This window comes from Ruditapes philippinarum, unplaced genomic scaffold (genome assembly GCF_026571515.1).
Source record: "Ruditapes philippinarum isolate M1 unplaced genomic scaffold, ASM2657151v2 ctg247_1_1_1_1, whole genome shotgun sequence".
NCBI classification, from domain to species: domain Eukaryota; kingdom Metazoa; phylum Mollusca; class Bivalvia; order Venerida; family Veneridae; genus Ruditapes; species Ruditapes philippinarum.
Genome location: NW_026852169.1, coordinates 575,591 through 601,831, shown reverse-complemented (window position 1 = coordinate 601,831; position 26,241 = coordinate 575,591). Strand labels below are relative to the sequence as shown.

Sequence of the window (26,241 nt, the reverse complement as noted above, 5' to 3'; positions counted from 1 at the left end):
AGAATTCATGGAGACATGCGATTAAGAAGTGAACTTAAGACCCTTAAGTCTGATCCTCCGGAAGGTATACGTGCTGAACCTCTGCACCGGCACTTTGCCACTGACGGTTTTCTTTTAACAAAACCCAAAAAGGGATCCGTTTTGAGGGGGGGCCTTTTTTCCTAAAATATTTAAAAAATTCCTAAACAGGTTGGGGATACATTAAGAAAATTTTTTAAAAGCTTAAATTAATAGGGAGAGCTTTTTCTTTTTAACGGCGTCAGCACCCAAAAACTTTGGTTTAGTTTTTGCATGTAAGTTGATGTCTCCATAACTACTGTAGGGAAAAGGTTGAAACTTTCGAACACTTATTTGAGAGAGTATAATGGGAGATCACTGTCAAGGCCAATAACTTCAACATGATTATGATAGAATTGTGGCCCTTCTTGAACTTTTTTTCCAACAGTTCTTATTATAGAATTTATAAATCCTGACAAAGAACCATATAGCTTAAAAACTGTTTGGGTTTAAAATTAATTTTTTCCCTTAAAAAAAATCTTTGGGGTTGAAGTGTTTGCTTCCAAAACCTTTTCCGTAGGGGGAAAAATTTTTTTTAGAAAAAATTGGAATTGGAAAAATTTTAATTTTTTTTTTTTTCATTATCTTAAAGCGTATAAATCTAAAATCTTATAAAATACCCTTTAAAAGAATTTTTAAACGGCAAAAATTTTGGGTTTTTTCATAAAACTAATTTTAGAAAAAGTTTACAGGGAATTTTTTGATGTTTTTAAACAGATTATTGGGGCGTTTCCCTTTGGGCCCAGTGGTTTAAAGGGCGTTGACTTCAAACCACCCTTTCCCCTCACCCTTGTGGGGTTTAAAATTTTAAGGGTTTGGGCTTTTTGGGTTTTTTTCATGTGAAGGGAAAAATATAAGCCAGCTAAAAAAAATGTCGGCGGGTTTTCCCGGGCTGCCCATTTGTGGCCCGAAATAAGGCCCCAGTAAAAACTGAAACGTCGCCCCTATGACCTTTCTGTGTTGAAAGGGCGTTAAAAAGTCAAAAAAAAGAATAATTTTAATCATTTAGCAAGGATTTTGTGATTGCATTATTTGCACTTCAGGATATATCGTATACATACATATTTCTCTCATACATGAGCTTGCAATTATGCTTATTTCAGAATTAGAAATTAAATATGACATTTGTCATAAAAGTAGCAAAATGTAAACTCAATTTAAGTCATCCATACAAAATACTGTTATCACTACATTTATTTTTTACAAATGGGCAGGAAATTTTTAAAAATTTTTTTAAAAAATATGTCCAAAATCACCCTTTTGGAAATAGTAAACAGAAAAAAAGGGAAAAAGGGGAAAAAGAAAAAACTTTTTTAGGAAAAAAATGATAGCAAATTTTTGGGGGTTTTAAAGAACCTATAAAGATTTTTTTTGATTACTGAAAAAATTTGATATACATGTAATGATATCTTTATGGCAAAAATATTTATTGTTACATAATTATATACATAATGTGTCCGAAAAATCTATATTTTTACTCTTGAAAATGTGCACATTTATTTGATATGTCAAAATATATAATTTTTCTCTTTGTATTACAGTTATCCTATAAGGCCCCCAAAGGTTCAGTTTATAACAAAGATATTTAACATTAGTCGTCATGGAGACGTGGGCTTAGATTCTATACACTATAACTGGAGCCTGGCTCTAACTATATCTAAAGTTCTAATAAGTATCCAGTCTTTATTAACGGACCCATATTGTGATGTGTGCATGGAACCAGCCATTGGTTCCTTGTACAGTAAAATAGACAAGAGTTTGATAGAATATCACGAATATGGGCGTGGAAGTACGCAATGCACGATTTTCTCATGCCGATGGAAATAGATCTGAATGGATTATAGCATTATATAAAACGATTCTGGAGAGGTTGCAATTTTTTATTTGTTAGCTGATGCAGTCGTGAAAAATTTGTTTTAAACAAGACTCATGCTAATTTTCATGAAAATTTTGAAAATGTATTTAAAAGTAAAATATTGTCATGTGAACAAAGAAAGTAATTTACACATTGGAAACTACACTTACAATCCACGTAAATTACCAAAAAGAGGTCAAAATATACTTAGATACCTCTGTTAGTAACGCATTATAATTATAGTGATTGATACTGCAAAACTGGTCATTAAGCGCACATAACTTGTAAATAATAATTCAATATTTAATCTTTTTTATTTACTTTAAGATCTTAATAAATTTTTCTAAAGACTGAATTTCTTGAAATATTTTTGCTCATCTGAAGGTGTGCAACTTTAAACAATATTTTAATAATGTTTGCAAAGATTTTATTTTCAACATATTTTAACCCTTAACCTGCTGAATGTGTGTAATGGATTTGTCCTGCATTAAATTTGGAACAGTCTATTGAAACTTTAAGTAAGGGATTTCAATATCAAAAATACAAAAATTTAGCTAAAAATAGTATAAATGTTGATCAGACTGAACATAAATGCAGGCCGGCCAAGCTCTATACCGATGGTAAAGGGGGAATTTCACTTTTTTTAAAGGGGAAATAAGGGAAAAATTTTTAAAAAGGGTTAAAAACTGACAATTTTTTAAAATTTAAAAATTTATTGCAGGGGGTTACAAACTTTGACCTTTGGTTGCATTTCCCAAAATTTTTTTCCCTACGGGGTTTAAATAAAAATACTATAAATACCGGTACACATTGTTATAATGAAATCTTAATCTAGGTAATTTAATTAGAAGGGGATTTATCTCCGGGGAAAATATATACTATCAAATTAATGAGTATGTTCATAAATAGATAGATATGCTTAAACAAATGAAAAAATGTTAACAAATTGATTAAAGAAGTTGTTAAAAAATAATTAGCAAATGCTAGAAAATTGATAAATTATGCTAATATTTTTTTCTTTTTGAAAAATACATAAAAAAATCAATAAATATGGTAAGAAATGCGGAAATAATGCGAAGAAATTGTAATTTAACTAAATTGTAACCTCTCTTGTTTTTTTAAAAAGGGTTGTGGGCATTTTTATATTTGTTAATGGACTTAAATTGTTATTGTAATCTTTATCTTTGCATAATTTTAAATTAATATGTGTTTATCTTAATTATTTTATGTTTTTAAAAATCATTTTTCTCTGTTAAAGACATATAATGTTTTATTTTTTTCCCCCCAATTTTGCATTTATGGCAAACTTTTTATATTGTTCTAAAAAACAATAATTTCTGTATGAATAAAATAGTGAAATTTTTAAAAGTTTTTTGTGTTGGCTACTCAAAATTGTGATCTTATTATAATATGTCATCAAAATTTGTATTTTCCCAACAATAAGCACAAGTAAAATTGTTTCCTGGCGGGGAAGCATTTATAAAGATTTAAAAGATATTTTCATTTTTTCATATTTTGCAACATGGGGTTTGGGGAAAAAATTAACGGTTGTATCAGGAATATATGTTACAATAACGATCAATAGAAGAAGGTCCCTTTGGTCCCTTGGTCCGAAAATAAAACAATTTTCTGTTTAAGAAAAATGATTAAATACCATTGTAATGAATAATTCCGTGCAAAAAAATAATAAAATAAAATAAAGTAAACACACAAGTTTTAACGCGAAAAATATCTCTTCTATTATGGCAGATACCACAAACGAATGTTTTAATTTTCTGTGCGATTTTCACTATAAACAATTTATTGTTCTTAAAATTTTAGTAGATATTAAAGAAACAATTATATAATTTTCAAACAATCATGCAAGTTTTTTTCCACCGCTTAAAACGGTAAAAATAATAATAAAAATTAAGAAATATCACGTAATAGTGGTTTATGTTTCTTAATTAGGTGTAATTCGGCTAATTCCCGTAGCATTGTTACACTGGTCATTTGAGGAGACCGGTGTGTATACAATGATTCCCTAGAGGTAAATCCGTAACGGTACCGGGAAATCGGTTTTTAGCTAGGTTTTCGAATAGGTCAATTAACCAATCATGTACGGTTTACAGCGATCACATGCTCCTCCATTGTACCGAAAAACAGGTCACGTGGCTAACTCCATGCGCTCAAAAAATTAAACGCGTAACCAAAACCCTGCTGGGCTCCGGGCCCGCAGGGAATAATGATATGGTGGTGTCTGTCAGTGGGACAAGCTGTTTCCATACAATCATTTAGGATACTATCAAGGTGCTGGTTTGCCTTGAAATCGACCTAAAAGATATTATTTCTGTTACAATATAAAAAAAATTCAAAACACAAAAAATTTCAACATTTTTCCTTGTTTAATTTATTTTTAGATGTATAAATATCCATATTACAGATTAATATCCTTTCGGTAAAAACATAGCAACCATATTTTTTGCTTGTTACATGGCTTGGTTGCGTCTGTCAATTGTGTGAGAATGTCCCCGATCTCCATATTAAACATTGACAATTGGATGGTGTTTAGGACATTCTTGAACAAGTAATGTCTTCCCTTTCGAAAAGAGCACTGGAATCACGGGCACGCAAAAATTGTCAGTTGTTAATAGATACACGTAATTAAACTTGCACAGAGTAAGGCATGGGGGGAATCAGCGAACATTTTTGTTTAGCTGTGACTGAAATGAATGGTTGTTTATGATATTTCACTGTGTATCTGTTGACCCCCTCCTCTCTTTTTCAGATAGAAATTATATGTACCAGTAGACTAGTAGGATATTGAACCAACTAAATGATAATGCAACGTCACGATTTCCGACACAAACTGTTGGTCAAAAAAAACTTCAATATTTCATAAAATATGAATATCAATGGACAATATATAAAATGTTGGTCTACATTTGTATATGGTATTAAGAAAGACACATGTTTGTAAGGAGACTGTCGTGTTTGATAACCCCAATATCACTGTAAAGACAACTTTAAAAGACGTTTTGGCGATATGATTTAAATAATATATTTTGATATTTTTATCTGATTCAACTGTCCGAAAAATATCAAGCATTATAAATGACGTCATTGCAAATCATTTCTAAAGGTTTATTTGCCTACTGGTCCCGGACCGCCGCCTGGGTGATGATCACCACCACCTGGTGCAGGCCCAAACCCGTGACCACACCTGCATGTACCGTCAATACAATGGAAGTCGCGGTCGCAGAAATTGTTACTTCCGGGAGCTGAGTTCTGGCAGTCGGTCGGTAACAAACAAGAATGTTGGGTGGCTGAAAGAAAGACAAAATAAGCATTAGTGACGCAATATTATGAAGCTAAAAGGAAATATTATCACTCTTTCCTTAAGATTTGACGAAGTACTAGTATTATTTATTTTCCTCAAGTTTGGAAAACAAAGAATATCCATAATGCATTAATCTTCAAGTTTTGAGATGAAGAAGTATGATCGCGTTCATTTTCCTTCATTAAAGAAATATCATTACATTTTTGAAGAAAATAAAAAGCAACCAAAAAACGATCGCCCATTAAGTATTGAAGCAAATAATCGCGTTTCCGTACAATTTCAAAATTTCCTCATAATATGAATAAATTTTTAAGATTTTAGTTTTAATATAATCGTCATTGTCTTAGATTTGATGAAAAACAGTCACATTGATTATAAACTCATGAAAATAAACATAATTAATTACTTTGCACGCAGCTACAGATTCTATTATCACATGTAAGCACATAGTCACGTTCCGGACAGGTCACATGACTACAGTCGGAAGTCACCTGACAATCTTCGGAGACTGAAAATAGTAACACAAATTATTTACATTTTATTGCTTTAAAGCATCTCGGAAAAAGTCGTTCTCGGGGTTATCCAATGCAAGAATCAGTATTATTCACTTTTTTCTGAGATAAATGTAGAATTAAAAATTTTCGAAACTTGTATAATGTCCCATACAATCAATCGTTTAAAAAGTCCATTTTTGAAATGTTAATATTCTAAAATGGTATAGGTAACAATTTTTTTGTGGACAAAAAAAGACCTGGCCTGATCTAACAAGTGTATCATATCATTAAATCTATTTTGAAAATCACTTACTTGCTACACCGACCAACACGACGCAGACGACAATTTTCACAGTAATTGTGGAATACATGTTGCTGGAATGGGAAATTCTGAATTGTCTAACAGTGGAGAAAAGATCTCTTTATATATGCAATATTATCATTAAAACATGAGACTGAGTGTGCGCTTTTTTCATGATTTTCAGCATCTACTTGTGACGGCATTCTATAAATGGACGATGTTTAAAATGAACGATTCATAAATGGACAACAACGTGTACCAAACGCATGCTGTAACGTGAGCGTCCCATATGCCTACTCCCATAATCATATGCTCGATAAGTGAAAGAAACGCACTGGGTGCACCTTTTTTCTCATCTCTTATCTTAGTTGTACAAATAGATGTTATTGACTTCGTCTAGATATACGGAAAGGGCCGGAATCACTGCTTGAGGAAGAACTAAGAACTTCACTGATATGTCCCTTGGTTTAAGAATAACATAATGAACGCTTTCTTCAATCTATACCAAAACAAAAAACAAAAATACAACCATAATTTTAAACTTAAATTAATAGATATTTTTAACATTTCTCTTGTATACGGACTGCCACACTCCCACTGACTATCTGAAGCTACCTCGTTAGATAGGTTACGATGTCACTTTCCGTCATCAACATGTTTTACTGGGTGCTAAAGTGACTCAGTTTCATATCTCAGTTAAAACTAATTATCCATCATATTTACATGCACGCAGTTTACAATTTACCTGTTATAACCATGCTTAGTCCACTTTACAACAAAAACTTTATCAATGTTGTGTAGTCTTACTGAAATTACGTCTACACCCCAACACTTATACAATATTTCCGCCCTGGCTCCGACTCAGTGGCCTTAATAATTTATGGTACATATATGCAAATACAATTTTATGCTCACTTTTTCCCTTGTGACACTATACATCGGAATACCGTTGTCCTCTCCGAAGATTTTTTTAACAGTAAGGGAAACAATTAACTCAATTACTGATGGCAGTAATTTTAAAGTTATCTCTCTTATACTGATTCGAACTTTAAGTAGTTGGTAGCCTCGTTTGAACGAGACTATGCTTGTTGTTTCCATAATCAAAGTTGATGGTGTTTAACTTTTAGAATAATCATAAATATTTCTCAACGATTATGAATATCATAAAAAAATTTGAAAAGCTTTGCTTTCTTAAAGAAAAATGTTAAATAAATCCGGATAACATTATTTCCTTAAAATACACTCCCGTTGTTGTTTTGCGCAATTAGATTATGTAAATACCAGCACTTTTGAGTCGAGATCAAATCTATTTCAATTTAGAAATGTGCTAAAACATTATACATGCAGGTATGCCTGGGAGCAAGAGATGTGTTGATCATCAAGCTTCATGGTAAAATTATATATAAAATCTTTGGCGTAATTTTACCTTTTGATGACCAGTTATTTCAGAGTAAATATAACTCACTAACTACTTCTCACATAGTTGACATAAATTAATAATTACTTCTCACACAATGAACATTACACACGGAATACTTCTCGAAAGGTGAACATTACATACTGAATACTTCTCACACAGTGAACACTACACACTGAATTCTTCTCACACAGTGAACATAACATACTGAATACTTTTCACACTGAATACCTGTCACACAGTGAACATTACACACTGAATACTTCTCACACAGTGAATATTACTTACTTAATATTTCTCACACATTGAACATTACACACTGTATATTTCTCACACAGTGAACATTACACACTGAATACGTCTCACACAGTGAACATTACTTACTAAATATTTATTACACACTGAATTCTTCTCACACAGTGAACATTACATACTGAAAACTTATCACGCAGTGAACACTACACACTGAATACCTCTCACACAGTGAACATTTCACACTGAATACCTCTCACGCAATGAACATTACACACTGAATACCTCTCACACAGTGAACATTACACACTGAATACCTCTCACGCAGTGAACATTACACACTGAATACTTCTCACACAGTGAATATTACATACTAAATATTTCTCACACAAAGAACATTACACACTTAATACTTCTTACACAGTGAACATTACACACGAAATACTTCTCACACAGTGAACATTAAGCACTGAATACCTCTCACACAGTGAACATAGCCCACTGAATACTGCTCACACAATGAACATTACATGCTGAATACTTCTCACACAGTGAATATTACACACTAAATATTTCTCACACTGTGAACATTTCACACTGAATACTTCTCACAAAGTGAATATTTCTCACACAATGAACATTAGACACTGAATACTTCTCACACAGTGAACATTACAAACTGAATACTTCTCAAAACGAACATTACACACTGAATTCTTCTTCAATAATCATCACATAGTGAACGTTTCCACTTCCCAGCTTATACACCTCTTCACGTCTGGAAGAAGACGCTTTTGAAGAAACAAGAACTTCTTGTTCACAAATGCCCCCGGCTCAGATTCTAACAATTTTAAAAAAAACATTTTACCCATTTACTAAGTTATGGACAGAATATTGCCAAAACAATTGTAAACACACTTATATACCTTGACAGAGTCATTGAGAAAAATGTAAGTTGGCAAATCTTTGACATGACTTGAAATGAAGTTGAAAATTACTCGACTAACCAAAAAAAAAACTTTAAGACCTTTATTTTGAACTCAGTGACCCCAAACTCTATTCAAACTGTAAAGACAACCTAAGGTATTTTCCTTGTAAATATGAGACATTGGTAAAAGAATAATAAAAAGACTGTAAAAAAAGTGTAAAATATATATTGTTATTACAAATGACCTTGACCTTGTGACCTTGCATGAATTAATTTCGAATGGTGAAGACAATATATACTTGTTCAAGAATGTCCTTAACACCACCCAATGTGTCAATGTTTAATATGGAGATTGAAAATTTCTAACATAATTGCCAGACATACTGATTGCTTTGTTAGTTAAATTATATTTTATCTGGCTAGTCCTGTAATATGATATTCATACATCTAATAAAATTGAGCAAGAAAATTTTGAATTTTTGTTGTACTTGTATTGAATTTTTGTTATATTGTAACTGAAAATAATATTTTTAGGTCGAATCAAGGCAACCAGCACCTACGGTATTATCCTAAATTATTGTATGGAAACCGATTGTCCACTGACAGACACCACCATATCATTATACTATGTTGCAATACAAATTTTGACTGTCATATAAACTAAAAGAACACATTTTGAGTAGCCAACACAAAGAAAGCTTTTAAATAATTTCACTGCTTTATTCTATGACAGAAAATATGGTTTGTAGAACAATATAAAGTTGCCATAAATGCAAAATTGGGGAAAAAATGTCAAACAATATATGTCTCTAACAGAGGAAAATGATATTAAAACATAAAATAAAAGATAAACACATATAATTAATTATGCAAGATAAGCTACAATAACAATTTAAGTCATTAACAAATATATAATTGCACAACCTTTAAAAACTAGAGAGGTCACAATTTAGTAATTAAATTTCTTAGCACATCTTTCCATTTCTTAGCATTACAATTGATTTTTGTTCGTATATTCAAAATAAAATTTATTTGCATATTCAACATAGTTACATAATTTTATATCAATGATAGCATTTTATATTTTTTTTTAGTTTTTAACTTTGTTACACTTTCGATCTCTTTACATTTTTACTGATTTTTTAGCATATATATACTTAATTTATGAACATATTGACCAATTTGATATAAGGCTTTTCATGAGATAAATTCTTTGCTACTTATTTATAAATAAGTTTATAAATGCAACTACTGTAGAACAAACTCTAGCAAAAACAACCAAAGGTCATGTTTGTAACCACTGCTGTAAATTCATGTCAGTTTAAACCCTTATTCCACTTGAAAAAAAGTGATTCACCTTTACCATCGGTATAGAGCTTGGCGGGCCTGCATATCTGTTCAGTCTGATCAACATTAATACTATTTTAGCTAAATTTTTGTATTTTTGATATTGAAATCCCTTAAAGTTATAATTGACTGCTCCAGATTCAAAGCAGGACAAATCCATTACACAAATATAGCAGGTTTTAAAAGGTTAAGGTTTAGAATATGTTAAAATAAAAACTTTAATAAAAAAATTGTTTAAAAAACAAATTGTTCACATATGTATCAGCTAACAAATTAGAAATTGCAACCTCTCTAGTATCGATTCATGTAATGCTATAATCCATTCAGATCTATTTCCATTGGCATGAGAAAATCGTGCATTGCGTTCTTCCACGTCCATAATCGCGATATTCTATCAAACTCTTGTCTATTTTTACTGTACAAGGATCCAATGGCTGGTTCCATGCACACATCACAATATGGGTCCGTTAATAAAGACTGGATACTTATTAGAACTTTAGATATAGTTAGAGCCAGGCTCCAGTTATAGTGAATAGAATCTAAGCCCACATCTCCATGACGACTAATGTTAGGATGAAATATCTTTGATATAAACTGAACCTTTGGGGGTCTCATTGGATAACTACAATACAAAAAGAAAAAAATATACATAATAACATATCAAATAAAAGTATAAATTTTCATCAGTTAAAATATAATATTCCATATTTTGACACATTATGTATATAACATATAAATACTCTTGCCATAAAGATATCACTTGTATATGTATATAACAAAGTGTTCAGATAAACAAAAATATCTTTATAGACTTATGATGATTAGGCCCCCAAAATGCTATCTTTTTTTCTAAAAAGCTTTTTTTTTCCAATTTTTTTTTGTGTGTTCTATTACAATTTTCAAAATGGTACAACATGTAATTGGGCATATTGTTAAACAATCTTTTTAATTCTGTCCATTGGTAAAGTATAACATGTAGTGATAAAAGTATTTTGTATTGATGACAAACATGTAGATTACATTTTCTTACTTTTATGACAAATTTCATATTCAATATTGGATTTTGAAAAAGCTTAATTGCAAGCACCTGTATGATAGAAATATGTTTGTATAAATCCTGAAGTACAAATGGTGCAATCACAGTATAGGTCATACATTCCAGCTTTACTGGTACATTATTTCAGGCACAAACAGGCACCTGAATAAAACCACTGACATTCCGTTAGCGGACTGGATAGCTTTCTCATTAATATGAACTTTTATCAATTCTAAGTAATAATCTAAGGCAAATGTTGGAAGCAAACACTTAAACACCAGATAATTTTAAGAAAAAATAATTTAATCAAACAGTTGTTAAGCTATATGGTCAGGATTTATAAATTCTATAAGAAGAACTGTTGGAAGGACTGTGTGCACAAATATTCTGAGTGCTTGAAAGTAAACAAAAGCCTGGATAATGTAGAATTTACTAAGTTCAAAAAGTGCGATAATTCTATTAAAAGGTATGTTAGAGTAATCAGCCTTGAACAGTGATTTCCTATAACACTCTTAATTAAGTGTGTGAAAATTCAACCTATTTCCTAGATACAAACTTGAGTGCAAACACTTAACCAAAGTGTAATGCCGACAACGTAATGAAAAAGTAGCTCCCCCTATTAATCAAGCTAAAAATACTTCAATAGATGTATCACATACCTGTCTGGAATGTGTAAATATAACAGGAACAAGCTACTCTCATATGGGCTTCCTTGTGGTCCTGTTATAAATGCCTGCCAGTGGCAACTGTGCCGATCCAGAGGTTCAGCACTTATACCTTCCGGAATATCAGACTTAAGGGTCTTAAGTTCACTTCTTAATCGCATGTCTCCATGAATTCTCTTCTTTAGGTGTGTACTCTGAAAAGATACTACTATTTGACATTTTTGCATTGATAATATTGCCCAAATAATCTTATTTTAATCTTGACCCTACTGAGTCCATACCGACGGTAACTGAATCTATCCATGTTTGACTGGCCAAAACGTTTCTGCAATCTGAGCACGGTCTGCACTATTCAGTCAGTAGGCCTACGTACATGTATTTTGATTTTATATATATGTGAGAAATATTGAGTGTGTAATGTTCACTGTGTGAGAAATATTGAATAAGTAATGTTCAATGTGTGAGACGTATTGAGTGTGTAATGTTCAGTGTATGAGAAGTATTTAGTAAGTAATGTTCACTATGTGAGAAGTATTCAGTATGTAATGTCCACTGTGTGAGAAGTATTCAGTGTGTAATGTTCACTGTGTGAGAAGTATTCAGTGTGTAATGTTCACTGAGTAAGAAGTAGTCAGTGTGAAATGCTCATTTTGTGATAAGTATTGAGTGTGTATTGCTCAATATGTGAGAAGTAATTTGTGTGAAATGCTCACTGTGTGAGAAGTATTGAGTGTGTATTGTACAATGTGTGAGAAGTATTCAGTGTGTAATGTTCACTGTGTCAGAAGTATTCAGTGTGTATGTTCACTGTGTGTGAAGTATTCAGTGTGTAATGTTCACTGTGTGAGAAGTATTCAGTGTGTAATGTTCACTGTGTCAGAAGTATTCAGTGTGTATGTTCACTGCATGAGAGGTATTCACTGTGCAAAATTCACTGAGTGAGAAGTAGTCAGTGTGAAATGTTCGCTGAGTGAAAAGTATTTAGTGTGTAATGTTCACTGTATGAGAAGTATTCAGTATGTTATGTCCACTGAGTGAGAAGTTTTCAGTATGCTATGTTGCCTGTGTGATGAGTATTCAGTGTATAATGTTCATTGTGAGAGAAGTATTTAGTGTGTAATGTTCACTGTGTGAGTAGTACTAAGTATGTAATGTTCACTGTGTGAGAAGAATTCAGAATGTAATGTTCACTGTGTGAGAAGTATTCAGAAAGTAATTTTCACTGCGTGAGAATTATTCACTTTGTAATGTTCACTATGTGAGAAGTATTCATAATGTAAAGTTCACTGTGTGAGAAGTATTCAGAATGTAATGTTCACTGTGTGAGAAGTATTCAGAATGTAATGTTCACTATGTGAGAAGTATTCACTATGTAATGTTTACTGTGTGAGAAGTATTCGGAATGTAATGATTACTGTGTGAGAAGAATTCAGTATGCAATGTTCACTGTGTGAGAAGAATTCAGTATGTTATGTTCACTGAGTGAGAAGTTTTCAGTATGTAATGTTTACTGTGTGAAAAGTATTCAGTATGTTAAGTTCACTGTGTGAGAAGTATTCAGTTTGTTATGTTTATTGTGTGAGAAATATTCAGTTTGTTATGTTCACTGTGTGAGCTCACAAAGTGACCATTACATACTTTATACTTCTCACACAGTGAACATTACAAACTGAATACTTCTCACACAGTTAACATAATACACTGTAATGTTCAATGTGTAAGAAGTATTAAGTGTGTAATGTTCACTGTGTGAGAAGTATTCAGTGTGCAATGTTCACTTTGTGAGAAATATTCAGTTTGAAATGTTCACTGTGTGAGGGGTATTCAGTGTGTTATGTTCACTGTGTGAGAAGTATTTAGAATGTAATGTTCACTGTTTAATAAGTATTCAGTGTGCTATGTTCACTTTGTGAGAGGTATTCAGTGTTTAATGTTCAATGTGTGAGAGGTATTTAGTGTGTAATGTTCGATGTGTGAGAAGTATTGAGTGTGTAATGTTCACTGTGTGAGAGGTATTCAGTGTGAAATGTTCACTGTGTGAGAAATAATGAGTAAGTAATGTTCACTAAGTGAGAAGTATTCAGTGTGTAATGTTCACTTTGTGATAAATATTAAGTAATTAATGTTCACTGTGTGAGAAGTATTCAGTGTGTAATGTTCACTGTGTGAGAAATTTTGAGTAAGTAATGTTCACTTAGTAGTAAGTATTCAGTGTGTAAATTTCACTATGTGAGAAATATTCAGTTTGAAATGTTCACTGTGTGAGAAGTATTCAGTGTTTATTACTGTTTAATATTCAATGTATGAGAAGTATTCAGAATGTAATGTTCACTGTGTGAGAAGTATTCAGAATGTAATGTTAACTTTGTGAGAAGTATTCAGTATGTAATGTTCACTGTGTGAAAAAAATTCAGTATGTTAAGTTCACTGTGTTAGAAGTAGTAAGTATATAATGTTCACTGTGTGAGAAATATTCAGTTTAAAATGTTCACTGTGTGAGAAGTATTCCGTGTGTAATGTTCATTGTGTGAGAAGTATTCAGTGTGTAATGTTCACTGTGTGAGAAGTATTCAGTGTATAATGTTCACTGTGTGAGAAGTATTTAGTTTGTAATGTTCACTGTGTGAGAAGTATACAGTTTGTAATGTTTAGTGTGTGAGAAGTATTCAGTGTGTAATATTCACTTTGTGAGAAGTATTTAGAATGTAATGTTCACTGTGTGAGAAGTATTCAATGTGTTATGTCCACTGTGTGAGAAGTTTTCCGTGTGTAATGTTCACTGAGTGAGAAGTATTCAATTTGCAATGTTCACTTTGTGAGAGGTATTCAGTGCGCAATTTTAACTTTGTGAGAAATATTCAGTGTGTAATGTTCACTGTGCGAGAAGTATTCAGAGTGAAATGTTCACTGTGTAAGTAATAATGAGTATGTAATGTTCACTTAGTCGGAAGAATTCAGTGTGTAATGTTCACTGTGTGAGAGGTATTTAGTGTGAAATGTTCCATGTGTGAGAAGTATTCGGTATGAAATGTCCACTGTGTGAGAAATATTTAATGTGTAATGTTCACTGTGTGAGAAGTATTCAGTGTGTAATGTTCACTGAGTGAGAAGTATTCAGTGAGTAATGTTCACTGTGTAAGAAGTATTCAGTGTGCAATGTTCACTTTGTGAGAGGTATTCAGTGCGCAATGTTCACTTTTGAGAAGTATTCAGTGTGTAATGTTCACTGTGTGAGAAATATTCAGAGTGAAATGTTCACTGTGTGAGTAATAATGAGTATGTAATGCTTACTTAGTGGGAAGTATTCAGTGTGTAATGTTCACTGTGTGAGAGGTATTAAGTGTGTAATGTTCCATGTGTGAGAAGTATTCGGTATGAAATGTCCACTGTGTGAGAATTATGAGTGTGAAATGTTCACTGTGTGAGAGGTATTCAGTGTGAAATGTTCACTGTGTGAGAAATAATGAGTAAGTAATGTTCACTAAATGAGAATTATTCAGTGTGTAATGTTCACTTTGTCAGAAGTATTCAGTGTGTAATGTTCACTGTGTGAGAAGTATTAAGTGTGTAATGTTCACTGTGTGAGTGGTATTCAGTGTGTAATGTTCACTGTGTGAGAGGATGTTCACTGTGTGAGAGGTATTTAGTGTGAAATGTTCACTGTGTGAGAAGTTTTTAGTGGAAAATGTTCACTGTGTGAGAAGTATTAAGTGTGTTATGTTCAATGTGTGAGAAGTATTCAGTGTGAAATGTCCACTGTGTGAGAAATATTGAGTTAGTAATGTGCACTGTGTGTGAGATTGTTCCTGAAATAACTGGTAGCCAAAAAAAATGTTAAATTACACCCAAGGTTTGATATAATATTTACGTGAAAATTTATGATCAACACATCTCTTACTCCCAAACATACCTGCATGTGTAACGTTTTAGCACATTTCTAAATTGAAATAGATTTGATCTCGAGTTAAAAGAGCTGGTATGTACATCTAATACGGGAATGTATTTTAAGGAAATGTTATGCTGGTTTTTTTAACATTTTACCTCTAAGAATACAACGCTTTTCAGAATTTTTCATGATATACCGGTAAATAATCGTTTTGAAAAATACTGATGATTATTTTTAAGTTAAACACCATCAAACTTTGATTGTGGAAACAACGAGATTTAGTCTCGTTCAAACACTAAAATTGTTCGAATTATTATAATAGAGATAACTTTAAAATTACTGCCAGTAGTGAATGAATTGCTTCCCTTACTGTAAAAGATATTTTTCGTAAAGGGCAACGGTATTCCGATTTATAGTGTCACAAAGAATAAAGTGAGCATATGATTGTATTTGCGTATGTGTACCATAAATTATAAAGGCCACTGAGTCGGAGCCAGGGCGGAAACATTGTTTAAGTGTTGGGGTGTAGACGTAATTTCAGTAAGACTATACAACATTGAACTCAGGTACCCGTTCGTGCCTGAAATAATGCACGAAAGGGCACCTGAGGTCTTCCACCACCAGTAAAGCTGGAACGTCGCGATATGACCTATACTGTGTCGATGTGACGGAAAACCCAAAAAACAAACAAACAAACTATACAGCATTGATGAAGTTTTTGTTGTAAAGTGGACTAAGCATGGTCATAACAGGTAAATTGTAAACTGCGTGTATGTAAATATGATGGAAAATTAGTTTTAATTGAGATTCGAAACTGTTTTGGCTTTAAGTCAATTTAGCACCCAGTAAAACATGGTGATGATGGAAAGTGTCATCTAACAAGGTTGCCTCAGATGGTCAGTGGGAATGTGTCAATCCGTATACGAGAGAAATGTTTAAAATATCTATTTATTTAAGTTTTAAATTATGGTTGTATTTTTGTTATTGTTTTTGGTATAGATTGAAGAATACGTTTATTATGTTATTGGAATATGTTTCTCTTAAACCAAGGGACATTTCAGTGAAATTCTTAGTTTTTCCTCAAGCAGTGATTCCGGCCATTTCCGTCAATCTTCGGATAAGTCGTGGTAGAACTACTTTCAATTCGGGCCGTTTCAATTCGAATTAATGATTAAGTCCGAGACTATTATGAATAATCGTCGGTGTGTTCCGATTGCAGTGAAGCTGGAAAGTTTTTAAATATCATCTTTACAGTGTTGTTGTGAATCCTGATTGGATGATTTGATTGTAGAACTTCAATTTTAAAGTTTAAAGTATTTAATTATGGCTGACTTTGAAATCATTTTTTAATTATGAGAAGATTTCAATCTGATTAAAATAAACTCGTAAATAACGCTGAGCACCGACGGCAAAAACTATCTATTCAATTATTACATATGCTTTTATGGATAATAACCCACTGGACACCGGTTATAAACTTTTATCAATTACTGATGTTTATAACTTCAACAAATTATAAGTTATATCTTTATCATTTGATATAAACTTATTAACACAATGATTCAAACTATCAAAACAAATGTCTCCCCAAAACCACTTAATTCTATCACCGTATAAACAGTATTCAACAAAGGGTGCTCTCCTGTTAAAATGCAATAAATTCTTCAGTATACAACTTTAAACACAGGCCGTCACCGCTTCTCTACATATAACTCTCTATTTAAACTCTATTGTACAGAGGGTTTACTTGTATATAAAACTACCTGCAGGTTTATCGATTTTCGCCTAACAGTTTTTACACTGCAGTATTTTACCAACAGATCACAAATGATTTAAGGTTTAACAAAAAAAAAATTATCAAAGTTTAACACAATTTTTTATGCCAGGAAAAATTCCAACTTAAAGAGAATATCCCGGACGAGCTCCCAAATTGGCAGGAAAAATGTCTGCCTTGATGTTATTTAATCTAAGGAAAGATTTAGTAATAAATACTAGAACCAATTTGGCTGGGCAGCACCGCCTGACATAAAATTGAAATATTCTCAGTTGGAAAACTCAGTATAACTCTGTTCACATTGCAAGCAATGTATACAAAAATGTATCACTGTAAAGAAATATTAACTCGTTGTTTCATCTACAACAATATATCACTGTAGGGAAATATTAACTCGTTGTAATATACATATCTACATATAAACTTCATGATTATTCTGACAATGACAAAGACTAAGGATATTTAGAAATAAGTAAATATAACAGCTGCTGAAGAAACAAAATTATAATACAAAATTATGACTCATAAACACGATGATACATAGAGTCAGTTTCGTTTAAAAAATCATAATAAAGCATGTACATAAAGTGAAAATGAACTAGTCAGCTCAACCCCCCCCCCCCCCCCCCGACCCCGTGCTATTACGCAAAGTAGCGCAAAAAGAGCATGGTTTTATTCTCCGTATATCCAGTCACTGTGTATGGATTTTTTATGGTGTCAACAAAAAATTTGGGACGTGCTTTGGCTTTCCTTTTAGCAAGAATTTATCTGATGTGACAATAAGAGTTATGTATTCTAGCATCTTGTTCTATTTTCATGTTCTACGTAGAAATGGCTAACAAGATAATAATCTACATCTTGGTTGCTTCAATGATTGCCCAGCCAGCCCAAGGTAGTGATAATTTCTCAAACATAGTTATTTCTTTTTCTTCTTTGTTATGTCACACCGACACTTTAGATGTCATTTAACGACTTTCCAGCCTAACTGGTGGACCAATACCTCAGGTACAAGTCCGAATATTATTTGGGAACATGTGAAGAACCATCGACGTTCCGTAAGCTAGCTGGATAGCTTCTTTGCGGGATACGAACCCACAGTAGTGAGAGCCAGTGGTTTGAAGTCAAATACCTTAAACCTTCGGCCACGGAAATGAATGTCATATTCATTTTAGAGTATTGGAAAAACTTATTTTTAAATAAGATTAACTTTTGAATAGACATGTTTTGCATGAAAGCATTGACATCTTTACTTCTCTTGCCCTGCCGAACTTCTTAAATGGAATTTACTAACTTCCATTTTAGGAGATTAAAAAATAGAGTGTATTTGTGTGGGTTGACACCCTGTCGGCGGCATACCGTTATTTACGTGACCAAGAAACTTTACTCATTGCTTATTGTAAAGGTCCTGGAAAGGTTCCAGGAGTGATAATGAAAGTCTGTCTGTAAGCTTATAGCTTCCTTAACAATCGAACTGAAATAACAAAACATCATAGAGCCTGGTCAGACTGCACAGATGTGTTAGCTCATATGGCAAAGGCTAATCACTTTCATTTCTACCAAGGTAAGGGTTTAAACATGCCCCATTAGTCTCTTTCATTTGCTTCATCTTTTAGAGTAAATTTGCTACAACAGTAACACGAAAAAATATGCCATTTTTGTACCATAAGAATTTTTTTTAATGTATGGGTGTTTCTTTTACAGGTTGGCTACTTACAGTAGGTCTCGGAGCCTTGGGTTTTGTGGCTGGCCCGATAATTGCACCAATTGCGTTAGGGGCTGCCGGCTTTGGTGCCGGGGGTATAGCTGCTGGAAGTACTGCGGCTTCTATGATGGCCTCTTATGGTGGAAGCGTTGCGGCAGGATCTGCAATGGCGTTAGCTCAATCAGCCGGAGCGGCTGGGATTGGGCTAACCGGTCAGGTAGCCGTGGGAGCAGCCGGAGCAGCTATTGGGGCGAAACTTGAGGCGGATATTTGCGAAGAGGATGATTGTGACTAAACCCGTTTTTCACACGTTTGGGAACTCTTTTTGGAACTGAAGTACAAATAATATAAAAAAAATACTTTTAAAGGAAAATATGTTAAATCTGTTAAATATTATATATTTGTTACATTATATGTTATAAAGAGAAATCAATATAAAAATTTGCATACAATACAAAATATTAATTTGATATAAAATGTTGTTTATAATTTGTACTTACTAGAATGTTTCTCTTCGTGCTTTTTCAAGTAGCTCTAGCTAACATACGAAATTTGTGAGAATACTCACTAGATGAAATACATTTTCATCTTACAAACAAATATCTTATATGTTTTGCGGAAATAACTCTTGACATCATCATTAATAAATAAAAGACTACAAATCTGACCATTTGAAGAACTGATCATACAGTTGCGAATTAAATACTAATAGTTTTTTTTTTCAATTTTCTGTTGATTTTGTTGAACATATATCAACCCTTTACCGGCTAATTTTTGAAATGGATTTACCCAGTTTTAAATTTGGAAGTTCATTCAAATTTTAAGTAATTCCAATATCAGAATAACTAACAATAAACAGCTCGGTCATATTCAATTTTGAATCTGGATCCAAGGTCACACGAAGATCGTGATCAATTTTCTGAATTTGTTTGACTACCAATTGACCCCTGTGTGCTGTGAGTGATGATCAGAATGTACAGAATTAAAGTTTGTTCCTGATTATAGAGAAAAAAATCATTGGTTGTCTGTAATGTTTTGTCAGTTTATCTGCCGACAACACCCAATCTGACTAAAGTTCAAGACTACTTAAGTTATTTCTTGCATGTAGATCTGATTTCTGTCACCGTGTTTTGTTTCGCCTTCATTGTCTTTCGAATTTCCTAAGAAAACTATTTTAACCATGCAATCAAACAGTACTTTACAGATATTAGACGAAGTATCAAACTACTGCTGTCCGTGGAAGTAAAACAAATTGTTGATTTCACTTAAACAAAAGTTATACAAATAAACTAGAAATAATATACACAATTTTAATGAGCAAGATTGTTTTGCCAGTTTACCTGCCGGCTATATGGACAACGCCATTTTTGTTCTCGAAATCGTGAAAATGACCTTATTAGTTTTGGTTTTCCAGCGGTTAAAATTAGAAGCAGCATTGCTTTCATAACTGACTGTTTGAAAGGTCACGAAAAGTTGACCTCCTATTTGTGCTCGTCAGATCCAGACGCGTAGCGTTAATGAGCTGATTTCAATCAGATTGACAGAAGAATAACCTGATTAACACGTTGTTGTTGTTGTTGTGAGGGTGGTGGTAAGAATTTATGTACATATTTTTATGTCCGATTTCAGGCATGAAAAATAGTATAACCAAGAAAAGCTTTTAAATATTTCAAATACTATATTTGATCTTTTATTGATTCAAATTGAATATCAAGCATATAAATGACGTCATGGCAAATTATGTCTAGAGGTTTATTTGCCGACTGGTCCTGGACCGCCACCTGGGTGATGATCACCACCTCCTGGTGCAGGCCCAAACCCGTGACCACACCTGCATGTACCGTCTACACAATGGAAGTCGCGGTCGCAGAAATTGTTACTTCCGGGAGCTGAGTTCTGGCAGTCGGTCGGTGACAAACAAGAATGTTGCGTGGCTGAAAGAAAGACAAAACAAACATTAATGACGTATTATTATATAAGCTATGAGGGAATGTAATCACTATCCTTAAGAGTTGAGGAGATAGAATTTTATTTTCCTCAATCTTTAAAGAAAAAGTTTGGAAAACAAAGAATCCCCATAATACATTTTCCTTCAATCTCGAGGCAATATTATCGCATTCTTTAAGTTTTGAGGAAATATAAGTGTTCAAGAAGTATGATCTTGATCATTTTCCTTCTTAAAGAAATATCATTACATTTTATAAAGAAAAAAAATACCCGCTAAGTATTGAAGGCAAATTATCGCGTTTTTCTTTTTTTCTAACAGTTTCAAAATGTCCTCATAATATGAAGAAATTTTTAAGATTTAAGTTTAATATAATCATCATTGTCTTAAAATTTGAAGAAAAAGAGTAACGTTGATTGTATAATCATGAAAATAAACAGAATTAATAATAACTTAGCACGCAGCTACAGATTCTATTATCACATGTAAGCACATACTCACGTTACGGACAGGTCACATGACTACAGTCAGAAGTCACCTGACAATCTTCGGAGACTGAAAATAGAATCAACATTCCTCTTTACAGTTCTTTGTTTTAAAGCATCACAGAAAAAGTCGTTCTCAGGGTTCTCCGAATGCAAGATTCTGTATCATACACCATGTTTATTTGTTTTCTGAGAAAAATATTAAATATATTTAAATATTTTTTCCGAAACTTGTACAATATCCCATAAAAGAATCTTTTGAAACGTAAATAATCTGAAATGGTATCGCTAACAAAATTACATGGCCTGAACGAAACAAAGTGTACCATAACGTTAAATTTATTTTGAAATCACTTACTTGCCACACTGACCAACACGACGCAGACGACAATTTTCACAGTTGTGGAATACATGTTGCTGGAATGGGAAATTATGAATTGTCTAACAGTGGAGAAAAATCTCTTTATATATGCACTGTTATCATTTAATCATGAGACGGCGTGGGCGATGTCTTCATGATTTCAAGCTGTCTTCATGATTTTCAGCGGCTACTTGTGACAATTTTCTATAAGTGGACGATGTTTAAAATGGACGATTCATAAATGGACAACAGCGTGTACCAAACGCATGCTGTAACGTGAGCGTCACATATGCCTTCTCTCATAAACAAATCCTCTCTAAGTGAAAGGAACGCACTGGGTGCACTTTTTACACCGCTTTTCTCATTTCTTATCTTCTTTGTATCGATAGATGTTATCTTATGAAGGAAAAAAACGTTTTAAACGGAATACCTCTTTCTTTGTATGATGAAATATCAGACGACCGTTATATTATTAATATAAGTAAGTTGAACTACTAAATTCCAAAGAACGTGGATATACGGGACCTAGATGCCAGCATACTATAGAGGAATGGATAACATGATTTTTATTAACAGATGCTCTCGAAAAAAAAATATCACAAAGCAAATCAGGCATATAAAGTTTTCTCTACATGTATGGTCTTTGCTTGGGGGTGATGACTTGTTTTACGGCATAGTGCAATGAAGCCGTTATGGCCAAATTAAGTCCGTCAATCGCCAACAATTTAAACTATGATTTCTATTGTATACTTGGCAAAAAATGCACCTTAGTATAGTATGGCATTTATTGCGTGTTTTGAATACATATATACATGTGTAATCAATTTCGATATACATGTATACTAGAGAACGTTAAAATGTTTTTAAATTATATTGCGATTGAAACTATTGTTTTCATATACTTCGGACTGTTACTAAAATAATATGTCGACAAAAATGTTAGAAAGTGGAGAGATAACATCTTAGCTTCAACGTCACGGGAATAATATTACAGTTGGGCTCAATTGCAGGGGTGTATCGCCTTCTAGCACTGGATACGAGCCTATGGAAATGTTTAAACATTCTCCATGCAGAGCAACCTACAAATCATTACGTTGGTGACGTTATAACGTTTACGTACACGATTTTGATGTTCAATTATGTTGCCGCATAACGTCGTGATTACCTGCACACATGTAGGTGCATTTATGTTGCAGCGGGAATGGTGACCATTGCAATACCAGACTAAATACAAGGAGTCGGAGCATATCGTTATTCTGCCGATACACCGGAAGAGAAGATTTTCCGTTTGTCAAGGTTATAACCACTATTGGTAACTTCGCGTCCATTTCAGTGGCTCCGAGCACGTATTCGCTCATAAGATTAAAGAAACCTTTTATATTGTGTGCGACATTATCCTGGAAACATATTCATCACCCATGTTAAGGTTAAATTAAGTGTGTGCGTGCGCGAGAGTATGTGAACAAGTGGAAAAGTTGCACAACTTAATTTTTCAGGAGACTTGAGCTGAAATAAACAAGATAAACTTGAGAGCTGAAATCAAGAGACAAATATGACAAAAGAACAAACTGTCATCTAGAGCCCCTCATATAAGTTTTATACTTAAATTATTTTCAGAAAAAAAGAATTCAGAAGCTTCATAGCATAAAACGACCATTTACAGCTAGAGTGGTTCCTGCAGGAAGTGCTCACTTTTAAATGTTGAAATTTACAGTATAAAATTTTTCTAGTCCTTCGGGGTCATCGAGTCCACTACTATTAAGAAAATTGAGTACAGCTCAAGGCGGTGCTTTGGGGCGTGAGGGATGTTGCACTTTTTTCATTATCCCTCATGCAGTACAGGCTCAATCAAACCGAGTCTGCAATGTTCATGCAATTTTGCTGTTTTTAATGCTTTCAAGGGATCACTTTGTTTACAGATATCGACAATCATGTTGACTTTAAATGTCATATCACTTACTAGTACTTACTGTATGACAATCAAATTAACCAACACCTTATTTTTTGAAGCAAAAACATCAAAGAAGTTAAGATCATTATTAAATAAAAACAAAAGTTCAATATGAGTTTAGCATCAATTTATTTGTACTAAACTGACATATATATACATGACATGGTGTACCATAATGTTACATTATAAAATGAGCAAACATAACAGATAAGAACTAGAGAAGAAAATCACCCTGTTAACTAGGGTAATTCTAAAACTATCTAGCTTTTTCCCCTCTGAAAATATAATTAATTTTAAACATGATCTATAAAATGTATTAAATTTTAACTATTTAACTATACAGGCAAACTCATACTTTTAAAGTTTTTTTCTTACAGTTTATCAACTGTAGAATAACCTGTATATAGTGTTTTTCTGATATGTTAATTGGGATTAAAACCTATTAAATTAATTGGCCAGTACAAAAACAGACTAAATTTGAATCACTTTAAATGTTATTCAAAAAGATTTTGCTTATCTTTTTTGCATGCAATAATTCTATAGATCAACCATGTCATTTTTTTTGTCAATGTAAATAATTTAAACATTTTTATCTTCTTTTTGCAAAAGTAAACTCATTATGCTACGTAAATTGTTGAACTTGTACAAAATTATATAAACTGCACTTAAATTACTTTTGCTCCGCTAATTTGAGTAATGGACTTGCCCTAAATTAATTTTGGAACAGTCCATTAGCAGTTAAAAGGGATCTCAGCTTTCAATATATTAAAACTTATTAAGCACCACAGTATAGGGTGTGATCAGATTTGCACCTGCTGGCCTGAACATACACTGATGGCAAAAATTTGTTGTCATTATAACACAGATTGGACACTACATAATCAGCACTTTCAATAGTAATTAAATGTAATATAACTAAGAAATGTTGAAACAATTCACACTTGGACAAAATTGCTACTACAATATAAACGAAATAATATCTGAATGTAATAAAAAATCATAATTAACAAAAGTAAAATAGTATTTCATTTCCTATAATCGTATTTACACTGTCATTATCTTACATTTATATACATGTACAAATGTACCAAAATGGCAGACAGTGTCATATAGTTTGGATAAACTTTTCGTTGACTTCACTAATTCAACACATGCTGTTGAATATATCAGTCTGTTTCACCTTTTGACTTGTATAAATGCATGTTTTGTTTCCACATTATGTCAACAAACAAAAATGTTATAATGCCATTTCCAATTTGAACTGGATTTTCTGAGACACTTTCCTATACCATTGTGATACTCTACCATCATTTACTCCTCTTCGATGGTCCATAACTCTTCTCACACCTTGTAACCAGCACAAACTAACTTATATACTATGAATCTATAATTCCACAATGTACTAGATCAAATCCACACTCAGTCAGTTACTGTACTATATTTCCCATTTCATTTATCTTTAGAATATTACTATTCTCTGTGGCAAGGGTCACGACTGCCCTATATTTCTAATACTTTCCTTTTTATCAAATTGTATATCCAATTCCTGTTCTATTCCTTTATCCTTTCAACCCATTTTCTTTTTCTTTTTGGCAATAGCATCTTCAACGGCCTTCAATTGTTTCAGAAGTTCTTCTCTTCTGGACACTGTGCTCTTCTTCTTCACAGCTGCCGGTGCAGCAGCAGCAGTGGCAGCAGGTGGTGCAGAGGCCCCAGGGGCAGGTTTAGCCGGCCCGGGGGGTCGTCCAGGGGCCTTGGTAGGTGAAACTGGTGCAGGTTTGTCTGGCTTTTTGACTGGTTTATCTGAAAGATGTTTACAGAATATATGAAACAAATAGTATTCAACTTTTTAAATTGTAACAAATCAATATTATTACTTAGTTGAATAACTTATTCTATATTTTCATAATTACCATTATTGCATTCAAAATTATCACCAATCTCTAATTATTATCATAATGACATTAGTTACATATTTATATTTTTAAACTAAACAGAGTAATGTACAAACTTTTGTTTTCTCCTGCAATTTTGTTTGAAATATTTTCAATTCTGACATTGAGAACACAATATATTTCTTACCCATCTTGGGAGGGTTGGGAGCAGCCGGCCTCTTCTGTGGTGGAGCATCTCCCTCTGCTTCTGCTGGCCTCTTTCTGCTGACAGGCTCGGGTATAGACCCTGGTGGGGGCTTCTCACTTGGCTATCAAAATGAAAGAAAACAGAATCATATTTATGAATGTGAAAATGTTTGAGAAATTGAGGATAAATACCTTAGTTACCATCTTACATGGAGAAAATTTAGTAAATTTCTTTTTTTTTGTTTAATGTAGTATTAAACAAATTATAAAATAAATACTGGTTAAAAATCTTTTAATTTCTGTTTATAAAACCCTGTTAAGGAAAGTAATGCATTTGTCCAAATGACCCCCGAAAGGCTGAAAACCTCTAACTTATGTTAAGCCG

General features: G+C 32.9%; 3 protein-coding genes and 1 pseudogene across 9 annotated transcripts in view; 1 reads left to right on the top strand and 3 right to left on the bottom strand.

The window, feature by feature from the left end:
* Positions 1-5,006: 5,006 nt before the first annotated feature.
* Positions 5,007-22,117, bottom strand: LOC132751209 (serine protease inhibitor Cvsi-1-like). 4 transcript variants are annotated; one of them, XM_060741365.1, is made up of 3 exons: positions 21,822-22,064; positions 5,638-5,739; positions 5,007-5,217 (listed from the first exon to the last, which is right to left on the bottom strand). In XM_060741365.1, the coding sequence occupies exons 1-3, from the start codon at positions 21,874-21,876 to the stop codon at positions 5,036-5,038; spliced, it is 339 nt and encodes a 112-aa protein (XP_060597348.1). In that variant the 5' UTR covers positions 21,877-22,064; the 3' UTR covers positions 5,007-5,035. The 4 variants fall into 4 exon arrangements, 3 of the variants coding, with proteins under 3 accessions (XP_060597348.1, XP_060597341.1, XP_060597358.1); XM_060741358.1 differs by lacking the exon at positions 21,822-22,064 and adding an exon at positions 6,039-6,185; XR_009628656.1 differs by lacking the exons at positions 5,007-5,217; positions 5,638-5,739 and adding exons at positions 20,692-20,967; positions 21,432-21,533 and having other exon boundaries at positions 21,822-22,029.
* Positions 10,261-11,890, bottom strand: LOC132751238 (uncharacterized; annotated as a pseudogene).
* Positions 18,094-19,723, top strand: LOC132751204 (interferon alpha-inducible protein 27-like protein 2A). The gene is made up of 2 exons (XM_060741347.1): positions 18,094-18,223; positions 19,033-19,723. Exons 1-2 carry the CDS (start codon positions 18,148-18,150, stop codon positions 19,326-19,328), a joined length of 372 nt encoding a protein of 123 aa, XP_060597330.1. The 5' UTR covers positions 18,094-18,147; the 3' UTR covers positions 19,329-19,723.
* Positions 22,118-23,887: 1,770 nt separating the features above from the next.
* The window catches only part of LOC132751415 (zinc finger CCCH domain-containing protein 18-like), a 34,275-nt gene continuing 31,921 nt past the window's right edge, over positions 23,888-26,241 (bottom strand). For all 4 annotated transcript variants that reach the window (XM_060741577.1, XM_060741584.1, XM_060741569.1 and 1 more), the window contains 2 exons: positions 25,858-25,978; positions 23,888-25,578 (listed from right to left, as the gene is read on the bottom strand). In XM_060741577.1, the coding sequence (XP_060597560.1) occupies positions 25,343-25,578; positions 25,858-25,978 (357 nt within the window). In that variant the 3' untranslated portion in view covers positions 23,888-25,342. The remainder of the gene's footprint in view (positions 25,579-25,857; positions 25,979-26,241) is intronic.

What these genes read in the sequence shown, in the direction of transcription:
- LOC132751209 (XM_060741358.1), bottom strand. Translation starts at nt 6,096, where the DNA reads ATGTATTCCACAATTACTGTGAAAATTGTCGTCTGCGTCGTGTTGGTC. An exon ending in CGTGTTGGTCGGTGTAGCAA is followed by an intron (nt 5,740 to 6,038) that starts GTAAGTGATTTT and finishes TACTATTTTCAG; the next exon opens with TCTCCGAAGATTGTCAGGTG. An exon ending in AATCTGTAGCTGCGTGCAAA is followed by an intron (nt 5,218 to 5,637) that starts GTAATTAATTAT and finishes TCTTTCTTTCAG; the next exon opens with CCACCCAACATTCTTGTTTG.
- LOC132751204 (XM_060741347.1), top strand. Translation starts at nt 18,148, where the DNA reads ATGTTCTACGTAGAAATGGCTAACAAGATAATAATCTACATCTTGGTT. An exon ending in GATTGCCCAGCCAGCCCAAG is followed by an intron (nt 18,224 to 19,032) that starts GTAGTGATAATT and finishes TTTCTTTTACAG; the next exon opens with GTTGGCTACTTACAGTAGGT.